Source organism: Ranitomeya imitator, chromosome 3 (genome assembly GCF_032444005.1).
Source record: "Ranitomeya imitator isolate aRanImi1 chromosome 3, aRanImi1.pri, whole genome shotgun sequence".
Classification (NCBI taxonomy): Eukaryota; Metazoa; Chordata; class Amphibia; order Anura; family Dendrobatidae; genus Ranitomeya; species Ranitomeya imitator.
In genome coordinates this window covers 792,510,629-792,524,392 of record NC_091284.1, presented here as the reverse complement: position 1 = coordinate 792,524,392, position 13,764 = coordinate 792,510,629, and the positions used below count along the sequence as shown (strand labels likewise).

General features: G+C 41.8%; 1 protein-coding gene across 1 annotated transcript in view; it reads right to left on the bottom strand.

Annotated features, from left to right (window-relative positions):
• The window catches only part of CNTN5 (contactin 5), a 2,082,395-nt gene that overhangs the window by 260,785 nt on the left and 1,807,846 nt on the right, over positions 1-13,764 (bottom strand). The window contains exon 17 of the mRNA XM_069759184.1: positions 1,013-1,133. Within this exon, the coding sequence (XP_069615285.1) occupies positions 1,013-1,133 (121 nt within the window). The remainder of the gene's footprint in view (positions 1-1,012; positions 1,134-13,764) is intronic.

The window sequence follows — 13,764 nt, the reverse complement described above, 5'->3', positions numbered from 1 at the left end:
GTTCTCAAAACCAGTAGTCATCCCAGCAGTTGAACTTCCAGCAATCAGAAAGTCATCGATCATGTTCATGAGTGATAACTTGCTCAACTGGAAATAACCTTATAATGGTTCTGTTCAGGTACTGGGAAATTTTCACATGAATTCTACATTACCCCCTGAAAAAAACTGAAAAAAAAACATAGGCTTTTGCAAACTCCCATACACATAGTGGCAAAAATCTGCCGCTACTTATTATACTTCAAGTTGGACAAAACATTTTTCAGGACCCTGGTCTAGAAGCCATGTTGGTAGTCTGTGGCTGCCTTACCAGAGCGAGGCAAACCTTCTACAAATCAGCAGCATCCCACCTTCTCATGAGTAGGCTCTGTGACATCATTACATTGGAGTGTGACGCGCGTCGGGGTGGAGGATTACTCATCAGAAGAGGTGCTGAGGATGCTGGCGGTAGAAAGACGTTCACATGGCTCTGGTCCAGGGTCCTGCAAGTGTTTTTGCCCAACTTTAATCAACTTCTATCATATACATGGATACACACCAAATATTACATATATGAATGAATGCACATATAATTACACATTTATACAAATATATACTCTCTAAATATTATATATAATAATGAAGATCATACTATAATAAAGTGATCACACCACTCAGACATGTAAGCACAACACTGTATGTCTGCATACATATTTCTTCATACCACTTTACATACATTAAACTGCACGATTCTCTTTGCATAAATATATCCAGTGTAGATAAGTCTCCCGAGATGCTCTACATTGATTCATTAGTCTCTCTTCTGTTGACACACAAATGTGCATGAAAATGTAATTACTGTTCATCATGGAGATAATTTGCATCAAACGACTGGTATTGGCTACATTGTAAATCTTCATATTCCTTTCCCTCTCATTACAAACATTTCAGAGTCACATGGCAACATCCAATTCGACACGCCAGCGCCCAATGCCGGTGCTGCTGAGCAATAAATCAGATGGGTTCGCATACTCACCCCTAACGAGAAGTTCTGCCTCGTCTGATACACTGTCTGCTGTCGTCTGCACCTTGCAGCCGTATCTCCCAGCATGCACCAGGAGGATGTTTCTAATCATTAAATCAACCGATGACGCTTGCTGGAAAAGAAGTGAATGCCCAATTTAGTGCATTATAGATGTAAATATCTACAACTGTCAAATGCGGCACAGAAATATGAGAAATATGGGAACTCAGTTGAATTGTGGAGTAGAATTTACAAATATATATGTACATATGACAATTTTGGTGCATTTCGGTTGTAGATTTGTCACAGTAGTTTGGGAAAAATGTAGCAAAAAACATCAAACAAACCAAAGAAGAAAAAAGATGGAGCCAATGAAAAAGTTGAGCTTCTTAAGCAGGGGTGGACTCAAGACATGGGTCGGCCCCTGATGGGCTATGCTGCTCACTTTACATTTTTCTTTTTCCAGATTAACCATCAATTTATCAATGTGTTATTCCTAGATCTCCCCCGATCAGCAAGAACAAGAGGACAGCAGCTCTTAAGGATGCACTGCCTCCCCTCTACTGCAGTACTTCAGCAAGCAATGTCCAAGCATATACAGCACAGCCTATTAGCTCAATGGCATGGACAAGTGTGTTGCTTTGTTATCTGCTCCAGCAAACCCTTGATTCTCTAATTTATTCCCCAACTCGTTAAAAGCAGGCACAATCAACTGACGGATTTCTGACCATGCTATCCTTATTCATAATCCATATAGACTATGAGGAAGGAATGTAAAGTCAGAAACGCGTCAGTCCCTGTCATGTTTTTCTCCACATCGATCTAGCTTGCCATGTGTTGGTGATTATGTAAATTAATACCTTATTTTACCCAGAACTCTGTGCTGGCGATTGTGGATACACGATGTATTAATAATGAAGAGAAGTGGACGTGCACCAACTATGGTGAGCTGATGGACTTTCGTAATTCTTGAAGCCCTTGATCCTGCTGATCATGTTCTCAAGATGGAATTAAAATAGTCAGCAGTTTGGCACAGCCCAATGGCTGTGGATACACCCCTGATTAAAGCCCAATGGCTGTAGAAACACCCCTAATTAGAGACCAATGGCCCTAGATACACCCCTGATTAGACCCCAATGGCTGTGGATACACCCCTGATTAAGGCCCAATGGCTCTAGATACACCCCTGATTAGAGTCCAATGGCTGTGGATTCACTCCTGATTAGAACCCAATGGCTCTAGATACATCCCTGATTAGAGCCCAATGGCTGTAGATAAACCCCTGATTAGAGCCCAATGGCTCTAGAAACACCCCTGATTAAGAGCCCAATAGCTGTAGATTCACCCCTGATTAGAGCCCAATAGCTGTAGATTCACCCCTGATTAGAGGCTAAAGGCAGTAGATACACCCCGATTAGAGCCCAATGGCTGTAGATACACTCCTGATTAGAGCCCAATGGATGTAGGTACACCCCTGATTAGAGCCCAGTGGCTCTAGATACACCCCTGATTAGAGGCTAAAGGCTGTAGATATCCCCCTGATTAGAGCCCAATGGCTGTAGATAAACCCCTGATTAGAGCCCAATGGCTGTAGATTCACCCCTGATTAGAGCCCAATGGCTGTAGATAAACCCCTGATTAGAGCCCAATGGCTCTAGATTCACCCCTGATTAGAGCCCAATGGCTGTAGATTTACCCCTGATTAGAGCCCAATGGCTGTAGATTCACCCCTGATTAGAGGCTAAAGGCTGAAGATACACCCTGATTAGAGCCCAATGGTTCTAGATACACCCCTGATTAGAGCCCAAAGGTTTTAAATACACCCCTTAATAAAGCCCAATGGATCTAGATTCACCCCTGATTAGAGCCCAATGGCTCTAGATACACCCCTGATTAGAGGCTAAAGGTTGTAGATTCACCCCTGATTAGAGCCCAATGGCTCTAGATACACCCCTGATTAGAGCCCAATGGCTGTAGATACACCCCTGATTAGAGTCCAATGGCTTTAGATACACCCTTGATTAGAGCCCAATGGCTCTAGATACACTCCTGATTAGAGCCCAATGGCTGTAGATACACCCCTGATTAGAGTCCAATGGCTTTAGATACACCCCTGATTAGAGCCCAGTGGCTGTAGATACACCCCTGATTAGAGTCCAATGGCTGTAGTTACACCCCTGATTAGAGCCCAATGGCTCTAGATACACCCCTGATTAGAGCCCAATGGCTGTAGATACACCCCTGATTAGAGTCCAATGGCTTTAGATACACCCCTGATTAGAGCCCAGTGGCTGTAGATTCACCCCTGATTAGAGCCCAGTGACTGTAGATTCACCCCTGATTAGAGCCCAGTGACTGTAGATTCATCCCTGATTAGAGGCTAAAAGCTGTAGATACACCCCAGATTAGAGCCCAAAGGCTTTAAATACACTCCCTTAATAAAGCCCAAATTGCTCTAAAGTCATCCCTGATTATAGCTTAATGGCTGTAGATACACCCTTGATTAAATACAATACCCTATATTCTTCTTTTCTGAGTTAAGTCAATAGCATTCTCAGCCTAAGACAAATAGCATACTCAGTTGAATGGATGAACTGTTCTTATTGGTTAATCATTCTATTCAGCCCACTTGTCAGTTCTAGATATAAGAAATTGAAATTGAATTTTCCAGCTTCTCTGAATTTTACAAGGAAATTCTCATCTCAATGAATCAATTGACTGATGATCAAAAAGTACTCAAACATCTCCAAATTCCCCATAAAATGCATGTTCAACATGAGCAATTGAGTAGCAATATAACCACATTGGTTAAGCAAGGAGCAGCTGCCAAATAGGAGTCCTGTTTTTCAGAGACAGAGTCTCTCCTATCTCTCTCTTCTTATTAATTAAATCTGCATTATTCTCTTTTCCTCACACACTAATCTTCTCTGCTGTGCTGTCACACACACTACTGCTAGAATTTGTTCATCACTCAGCTCTGACATCCTCTTACTATCCAGATTCCTCACGATTTGGCTGCTGCATTACCTGCAGGAGCTTTTATACAGGCTGTGATACCCATCATGGTTGATAATTCTGGCTGTAACACATAATGTGATAGCTGCTAGGCAGAATGGAGAAGCCCGTCTCTTGACCGCACCAGTGGTCATGTCATCCTTATCTTCTGAGACAAGGAGGCAACGCAAATTACAAATTGGTTGAATTTTCTGGGTTCAGGGAATTCTTAAACATTTAACATGACTTTAATTGGCATCAAATCAATTTGTTCATTTCTAGTCAGTTTTGATTGGCTAAAACAAAATATGATTTCAGTTGTCTGTTAAGCAGGGGCGGAGCTAGAGGCTGAAATACAACTCTCAGTCAAGTTGACATGCTCTCTGTAGGGTTTTCTAACTCATATCATACCATACCCCCACTGACACCTATTCACAGTACACAGGTGCGGACCTTGAGAAAGCTGAGCGAAACGCGCGTCGGTGTTGGCGTGGCGCGTGTCCAGACTCAGTCACACCATGGGTAAGCAAGGCTAATGTGGGGGAACTTTGGGCTTTATGTACTGTGCACGCATTTACCATTATTTTTGGTGTTACACTGCTTCTGCCCATTACTGTTTGGTTCCCTTTGAAATAATATGCACATGGGGATTAGTCTTTTTGGCACCTTTTCATATATTTGGCCCATAGTGGTCTTGTTTTCATTCAGCTAATCTCAGATGTATACAAAAAAACAGAAAAAAATTACGCAACATTCATTAAAGCCTAATCATCGCTAAAGCCATTGAATGCATTTGGATCAGAGTGCATGTAACAAATGTCAGAGACACAAGTATAATCACTTGGACCTGTTATACATATGTAGCACATTTCGCTTTAACAAGATACACAAAGCCCAGTATTAATTAACAAATGACAATGTCTAATTAGCTGATAGAAGTAGAAGCAACCCTGTTAACCCAACACAGCACATTGATAAAACTGACATCGACACTGTGGATATTTGCAGCTGTGTATAGTAAATGTATTGATCGAAAAATCACGATGTAAGGGTCGGTACCAGCGTTATAAGCAAAAATCAGAATCTAAATGCGGGTCGTTTTTTTTATTTTTTTTATTATTACCATTCTTTGCCGAGAAGCTTTTCTGGAAAACAACCGACATCACTGGCCATTAACTACAATCAGTATCACATTTGCAGAACATCACTCAGCAGGGGGCGACAATGAATAGAGAAAATAACTGTTTCCAAGGTGAAAATAAAAGTCTTGAAATGCATAGATATAGATGGTTTGTTCATGTGATGGATGGATAGATAGATACATATTAGAAAAAAAATGGACCAGCACACTATTTATCCAAATGTAGTGGGTGCAAGGTCTCCAAAGCAAATTTTCCATTATTTGCAAAAATCTAGAAAAAAAAGCAGGCAGCACTCCAATAATTTTTTTTAGATAAATAGAATATATTTTAATACTCTTTTAATGGATTTTTGAATATTGAAGAAAAAGTTCCAGTGATAGACTGATGAAAGACTGATACACAGGAAAAGAGGACTCTTCCCTCACAACCTACAGAATTTCGGGAATGAGACAGTAGGTTTTGGAGTTTGCAGCAGCTTCGGTTGTAGTGAGATGACAGTGGGGTTAATGCAGGCTGCATTTCCTGTAGAGAATGAGATGAGTTTTCAGGTAGTAACCGAAGATTTCAATTATGAAGGGCAATTAGACATGCAGAGGCACTAAGTTCCAAAGGATGGCGGATAAACAAGATAATAAACAGAAATCTTGTAGAGAGTGGAGTGAGGAATATACGAGATGGCAGAGGGAAGGAACGAAAGAGTAGCTAATGAAGAGGTGGATTAGTCAGGCAGTAGAGTTAAGGATGAACTGGAGAGGTGTGATAGTATTGAGAGCAGTAGAGTTAAGGATGGACTGGAGAGGTGTGGTAGTATTAGCTTGAAGGCCACACAAGAGAATATAGCAGTAGTCCTGACAGGTGATGAAGATGGCATGCAGTAACATGTTAGTAGATTCCGGGTTCTGGTAATATTTTTGAGTTGGGGCAGGCAGATGGTGGTAGGGGCTTGTGGATGTGCAGTTAGAACACAGCAGAGTCAAAGGTTACACCGAGGCAGCAGACTTGTGACACAGGGTCAAGTGTTTAGTGAAATGGAATAAAGATGGCAAGCTTTAGAAACGTGATGAGAACAAGGAGGGAACGGCTGATAGACAAGCTGACACCTGGGCCACAGAGTTATGTTATGATCATATAGGCGGTATTGGAAGTCATGGGACATTATAAATGGTCCCAAGTTATAGATGGTGAAGAGTAGGAATCCCAGGGCAGAGCCTTGAGGGATACCGAGAGAGACAAGGTGGAATGGGTAAATAGTATAGGAATGGGGTGTGCCAAATATGGAGTTAGTAAGGTATGAGGAGACAATATGCTCAATAAAGAGAAAGGACAGCACCTCCTAAAATCATATAATGATCCAATGCCTTTCTGCAAAAATATACATAAATAAACATGAGGTTCTTAGTTTAACATTCTGATCAGACTTTATGAAGCCCTCTGCCATGTCAAGGCAAAAATCGTAGTGGGTCCTACCGCCGTAATGGAGCGGAGCCATGCGCCGACCACTGCCACAGCGGCAATGCACCAGCAGGGCAGATGGCCTGGTGCCCTACAGCACCCGTGCTGCAAGACTGAGTCCCCATGACTCCAGACCCCGCCCCCACAAGACCAAAACTGTAGCAACAATGGCCGCCACACAGCACCCACACCAAATGAAAGGAGTATTGAAACTCACCTTCCTCCAGCGGCCATTGTTGCTGTGGTTTCGTGCTGGAGGTGCGGCACGGTCTGGAGTCATGGGGACTCAGTCTTGCAGCATGGGTGCTGTGGAACAACAGGCCATCCACCCTGCTGGTGCATTGTTGCTGTGGTCGCCGCACGGCTCTGCTCCGTTAAGGCAGTAGGACCCACTACGAGGTTTGCCATGACGTGGCAGTGGGCTTCATACAGTCTGATCAGAATGTTAAACTAAGAACCTCTTGTTCAGTTATATAAATTTTTGCCTAGTGGCTTTAGATCAACGTATGATTTTTGGAGATGCAGTTGATGCTCTTTTTTTTTTCTTTTTGTGCAAGGTATGTGGAGATCGAGGAGAGGGAAAGTTTTTGATGCCAAGTGAAAAGAGGATCTATAGTAGGAGGGACTGGTCAGATGTGTCAATGGCTTAAGACAGGTACAGATGAAGGAGTATAGAGTATAGGTCTAAGAAGAGGAGTACAGAGTATTATCTGTTGGATTTGCCAGTTAACAGGTCATTTATAACTTTGGCTAAGGCAGTTTCAGTAGAGCGTAAGGGATGGAAGTTGGATAGTAGTTGGTCGAAGAGTGTGTTCGATGAGATATATATAGTACATAGGTCAATTGATAGGGAGATAGAAGATAGGCAGATAGATATTAGATGAATAATATCATCTAATTTTTCCTAGTACAATGTCCCATTATAACACTCTGGTTGCTAGCAATTCTTGACCCTTTTTAACATTTCGGCTCCATTCGTTGCAGACATCGTCCTGACACCATTTAACATTTTTCCCTAGTGTGTAGGTTGCAGAGATTGCCGGTTGCATATTATCTTTTAGTGCAAACGTTCCAAACTTGCTAAAAATACTCCTTCGGCATGTCATATACATATAATTTTCAGCAATCAAACATATACAGAAATGCTGATGAGATTAGATGAGAACATTACAGTTCAAACTACTGGTGAGATTTGGGTGGGCTGAATAAAAGGTGACATTATCAGTAATTATGAGGCGCTCCCTGGTCCGGGTGACATGTCTGCATAATGATGGCGTCAGGAAAGGCTGCTCCGTAGACAAGCCATTGTTGTCAAATGTTCCCTATAATTAAACATTTCTCTACTGCTGAGGAGTAATCTCTTCGATTTGCTTTTCTATGAATTGACTTCAACCTTCACTTTCGGAAGGAAAATCATTTTGCAGAAAAAAAAATAGTTTGTCATTTTCTGTAAAAAAAAAAAAGAAATCTCAGAAATGAATCTTCAGCAGAACCTGAAATAGTTCTTCACTCTTTTTTATCTTTGCTATCTGACACTTTCACCTGTACGGAGATTTTTTTTTTCTGTCGGTGCTTTATGATGAAGACCAGATTGAATTCATATTTTGGAACACAAACAAAATGACTTTTCTTGCCCCCTCCTTGGTACTCAGCTGGAAATATTTTGAAAAATAACAGTAGGTGCAAAAAGTCACTTACTTACTGATAAATCCATATATTTATCACACGGCATCAAATAAGAGTTGAAAGGTTTCGAGACTCCAAAGACTCCTTAGACTCCGAGAAGAGTTTTTATTTTGCCTCCCTGTATTTTCTACCATAAATTGACCAATAGAGTTGACCTGAACTCTTTGTTGAATGCTTGTTTGGCTGTACAATATTGTGGCGTACTTAAAGTTGAAAAAATTGAACCTGTTCTATCTACAACCTTAACAAACAGTACATGATTAGACTAAAAAGTGTTTTTAAAAACATGTTATTTTCTACTTGACTGTGTCATATTTCAGCACTCAGCAGTAGATTTGTTGGAAGAGGCTACTGGGCAGACTATTGGTGAAGACCTTCATTGCACCCCACCTGAATCTACACATAGGAGAGGTGTACATGTCCATCTACACATGTGAGTTAAAAAAGCTAGCCACAGAGTCAAATGTTGACTCCAATGGAAGTAGCCCCATAGATTCTACATCTTCTTAGCTTTAGAGGATTGTTAAACTAGTAACTAACAGGTTATTGCCTATGGCCTTTATATAAAGAGGACACCTGATATACCATATTTTTTAGACTATAAGATAAATCGGACCATAAGACGCACCATAAATTTTCAGAAGGAAAATAGTGAAAAAGATCAATGCATCAAATGGGGTCCATCTTACAGTCTGAATTCAGCTTACCTTGGGAGGGAGATATAGGCGGTGCTGGTGGAGCAGGGTAACAGGAGGTGTTCGGTGGTCCTATGATGATCTGACTCCCATCTCAGGCAGGTATCGCAGGTTCGGCGCTGCTGGGTGGTGCGGGGGCTCCACCAACATTTTGTGAAAGCCTGGAGCCCTAGCATATCCATTGCTGCAATGCAGTGGCCTCCAAGAAAATGGCCGCCAGAGGCGGTGCATGCGCAGATTGAGATCTTAGCATCGAGATCTCGGGAGAAGATTTTGTTGACGAGATCTCAATCTGCACATGCGCCACCTCAGGGGGCCATTTTCCCAGAGCCACCGCATTGCAGCAAGGGAAGTGTGGGAGCTCCTGGCTTTAACAAAATGGTGGAGCCCCCACACCACCGAGCACCGCCGAACCTGCCGAATCAGTCTTGGATAGGAGTCAGATCATAATCCTACAGTTTTGAATCACCACACACCCCGTCTTCCTAGCCTAGGACCCAGCAGATTCACCCAATTTCTGCTGCAGCCACACTCCTGGTAAGTACATTCAGACTATAAGACGCACCCCCATTTTCCCCAAAAAACATTTTGGGAAAAAGTGCGTCTTATAGTCCATAAATATGGTAATAATCCTGCAGCCGACATGTTGAATAGTGATAAAGACTCCCATGTACCTAAGGTAACCATTTCTACCCATCCAGTTGCGATTTTACCATATAGATTGGAAAAACTGGCCTGAGAAAGGAGACAGGGTGGTAGAGTCAGGAGGCCTGTGGGAACCATGGGTCACAGAACCTTTGTGCCATTGTTATTATTTTAACTGTAATTGATTTGTCATTACCCATGATCAGAGTACGTAGAAGTGAAATAACATTTAGGACAAATCAAACTTGGTCAGCCATTACACTTTTACCACCAAGGCCTTTTGAATCCAATATTGACTTTAACTATTTAACATGGCATGGGACAATACCTGTTTCCATTCGTTTGCCAGCAATGAAGTTCCTCTAGAAATGGGAGTTCCGCACAGGTTACCTCTATGCAATAGCCAAGGGGGATAAGGCTGAGCATTCTTGATTTCTACTGTGGCAAAAACTATAGAACCTAGGTAAATCTCGAAAATTAAGTCTGTTAATGACCATACTGTTTGCATGAATGTCAGTTTATTTTTGAGAAACTTTTGGCATCTCTCAATGTTGGGATGTGAGTTTGACGAAGCCATGCAATTGCATTTTGAATTTTGTGACTAGGCAAAGGGCTTGACCATGCTGATAAGCTGGATCTTGGACCTGTCTTATTTCAAATAGTAGTTTCCTTCATAAAAAATCTTCTCTATAATTGTATAAAAAATGTACAATACCCTTTATGACTAACTCTAACATATTTTTAAAAAGTGTCCACTGAGACTTGTTCTTTAGTTTCTGCTATTACGGTACTTTCATTAACCTACCAATTACATTTTTAGAAATTGATTACTTGACTAATTTCTTGCCTACAGTGTACTCCATTAGGCCGGGTTCACACTGCGTCTAGGCAGTCCGTTAGACGGACTACATTACACCGCGGCATAAACGCGGTGTAGCGTAGTCCGTTACGGCCAACATTGACAGCAATGTCGGACGCATCACTAGCGCATGCCCACAATGGGCGTGCGCTAGGGATGTGCCGTCATTGAGTGACGGACTCTTAGACACGGGCTGCAGCGTTTCCGGGTCTGTCACTGCTAGCGCAGATAGAGCTAGCAGATGCTCTATCTGCGCTAGCGCGATGCAAACGCCGACACTTGCGCTAGCAACAGCCCGTTAGCGTATGTGCTGAACGGGCTGCTGAAAACGCAGTGTAAACTTAGAGACTAGATATGGCCAGTGACTAAAATTTACTGTAGCTATAGAGTCTAAAGGGATTCTGAGAATGTAAAACGTTTCCTTCTGCCTCAACATTAGTCCGAATTTCTCCTCTATTCAATTCTTATTCTTTACATTGAAGTCTACCATTTTAGTTTAGCTCCTGTGGGTAAGCAAAGGCCCAAGCACCAAAAAGTCAATGTATTCAGCAGATTTCCATTATAAAAAAAGCCACATGTACACTAGATAGCAGAAGGCCGAATAAATCATTCAGACGACAACTATCTCTACTTGATTCACCATACACAAGAATGCTCAGCTTAGCCAATAGCTCCTGTCTTCTGTATGAGAAAGCCGCTGCCTTATCCCCAGAAAACTAAAAGATCAACCATAGGAAAACAATGAAATCGGATACTTGCCTCTCCTGACATGGCATTTCAGGAGAGATTTTTGGGGCCCACATACACACATATTGGTGAGTTCTGCTAACTTTAGCTTAACTCCTTTCTGACCTCGTACGGGATAGTACGTCCGAGGTCAGAACCCCCGCTTTGATGCGGGATCCGGTGGTGAGCCCAGATCAAAGCCAGGACATGCCAGCTGTTTTGAATAGCTGACATGTGCCCGCAATATCGGCGGATGGAATCGCGATCCACTCAGCGCTATTAACTAGTTAAACGCCACTGTCAAACGCTGACAGTGGCATTTAACTACTGCTTCCAGTCATCGGGCCGGAAATGAGCTCATCGCTGACCCCATCACGTCATTGAGGGTCAGTGATGCGTCGGCATGACAACCAGAGGTCTATTGAAGACCTCTATGGCTGTTGATGCCAGATTGCTGTGAGCGCCACCCTGTGGTCGGCGTTCATAGCAATGCAGTAATTCAGCTACATAGGAGCGATCTATGCATCGCTGTTATGTAGCAGAGCCGATCGACTTGTGCCAGCTTCTAGCCTCTCATGGAGGCTATTGAAGCATAACAAAAGTAAAAAAAATGTTTTAAAAAATATGAAAAAAACTAAAAAAATATAAAAGTTTCCCTTTCGCCTCATTCAAAATAAAACAATAAAAAAATCAAACCTACATATATTTGGTATAACCGCGTTCAGAATCGCCTTAACTATCAATAAAAAAAAAGGATTAACCTGATCGCTAAACAGCGTAGCGAGAAAAAAATTAAAACGCCAGAATTACGTTTTTTGGGGTCGGCGCGACATTGCCTTAAAATGCAATAACGGGCGATCAAAAGAACATATTTGCACCAAAATGGTATCATTAAAAATGTCAGCTCGACACACAAAAAATAAGCCCTCACTCGACCCGAGATCACAGAAAATGGAGACGTTACGGGTATCAGAAAATTGCACAATTGGTTTTTTTTTTAAGCAAAGTTTGAAAAAAAATTTTACCGCTTAGATAAAAAAGAACCTAGACATATTTGGTGTCTATGAACTCGTACTGACCTGGAGAATCATAATGTCAGGTCAGTTTTAGCATTTAGTGAACCTAGCAAAAAAAGCCAAACAAAAAACAAGTGTGGGATTGCACTTTTTTGCATTTTCACGGCACTTGGAATTTTTTTCCCGTTTTCTAGTACACAACATGCTAAAACCAATGATGTCATTCAAAAGTAGAACTTGTCGCACAAAAAATAAGCCCTAACATGGCCATATTGACGAAAAAATAAAAAAGTTATGGCTCTGGGAAGGAGGGGAGAGAGAAACGAAAACGCAAAACCGAAAAAAGCTAGGGTCATGAAGGGGTTAATCTGTTTAGTGCCTTAAAGGGGTTCTCCAAGAATGTAATAAAATCTCCCTAGTTCTGCAATTCAAATGGCAGCCTGCCCTAGTCACGTGTCAAGACGGGCTGCAGTCTGAAGACATTCAGCTTTCATACAATCTCTGTGTCTGGAGTCTGAAGCCATCCAGCTCTGCGTCTCAATAACAGCACATAAAGGGGTGAGCTTCCGGAGACGGGTTGTGATGGGAGAAGCAATAAATCTTTTTTCTAGCCTCTAACTTCCATGTGCAATCTACCGAATAGAAAATTAAGTTCTTCTCTTGTCACAGCCCTTCTATGGAAGCTCACCAGTATGTGTGCTTATGAGACAGCTCCTCTGTCAGTTGAGACACAGGTATTGGGACCTGTTATTCTTCAGTCTAGAGCCAATGCTGACACATGACTAGGAAGGGTTTCCATTTGATGAAGTCATTTAATCATATTCTTGGAAAACCCCTTTAGTGACAGTTGAATAAAGAAACTACAGAGAACTGAATCACCAAGGAGACATTTGTCAGATAAAGCATTTAAATCTGCTATACAGCATATGTAGATGTAGTTTTAAATGCAAATCTCTCATCCATGTGCTGAGTCTTGTATTCTAAATCCGATTGATTGGAGTAAACGGGACAGAGTTGTAACGAGTCGACCAACGTCCTGTTTATTTTTTAAAGTGATTTTTTTTTTAATGCAGATTTAGATTTCTCCTGGAGTCACTCTTGAACCAGTCTTATACAGTATACAAATGACCAACAGCACTCACTCCTGAGGGCGCTCGTTCTAAGTCCAGGGAACCCTCCTGGGAAAGTACATATCCAATAAATAGGAAAAACAGCGCTCCAAACGGGTGTTATCCAGTAGAAAAGAACTTTATTCCAGCCATGGTACGATAGCAACGTTTCGGCCGCACATCCGGCCTTTTTCAATCTTGAAAAAGGCCGGATATGCGGCCGAAACGTTGCTATCGTACCATGGCTGGAATAAAGTTCTTTTTTACTGGATAACACCCGTTTGGAGCGCTGTTCTTCCTATTTCTTGAACCAGTCTTGTCACGCCCTAAAGTGATTTGGTTGCATTTCCTCAACCATGGTTTGGTCTTAAAATGATCTTTAAAAAATAAATGAAAAATGTTAGTAGAGATAAAATGGCAGTTTTCTGTGTATTAGAATT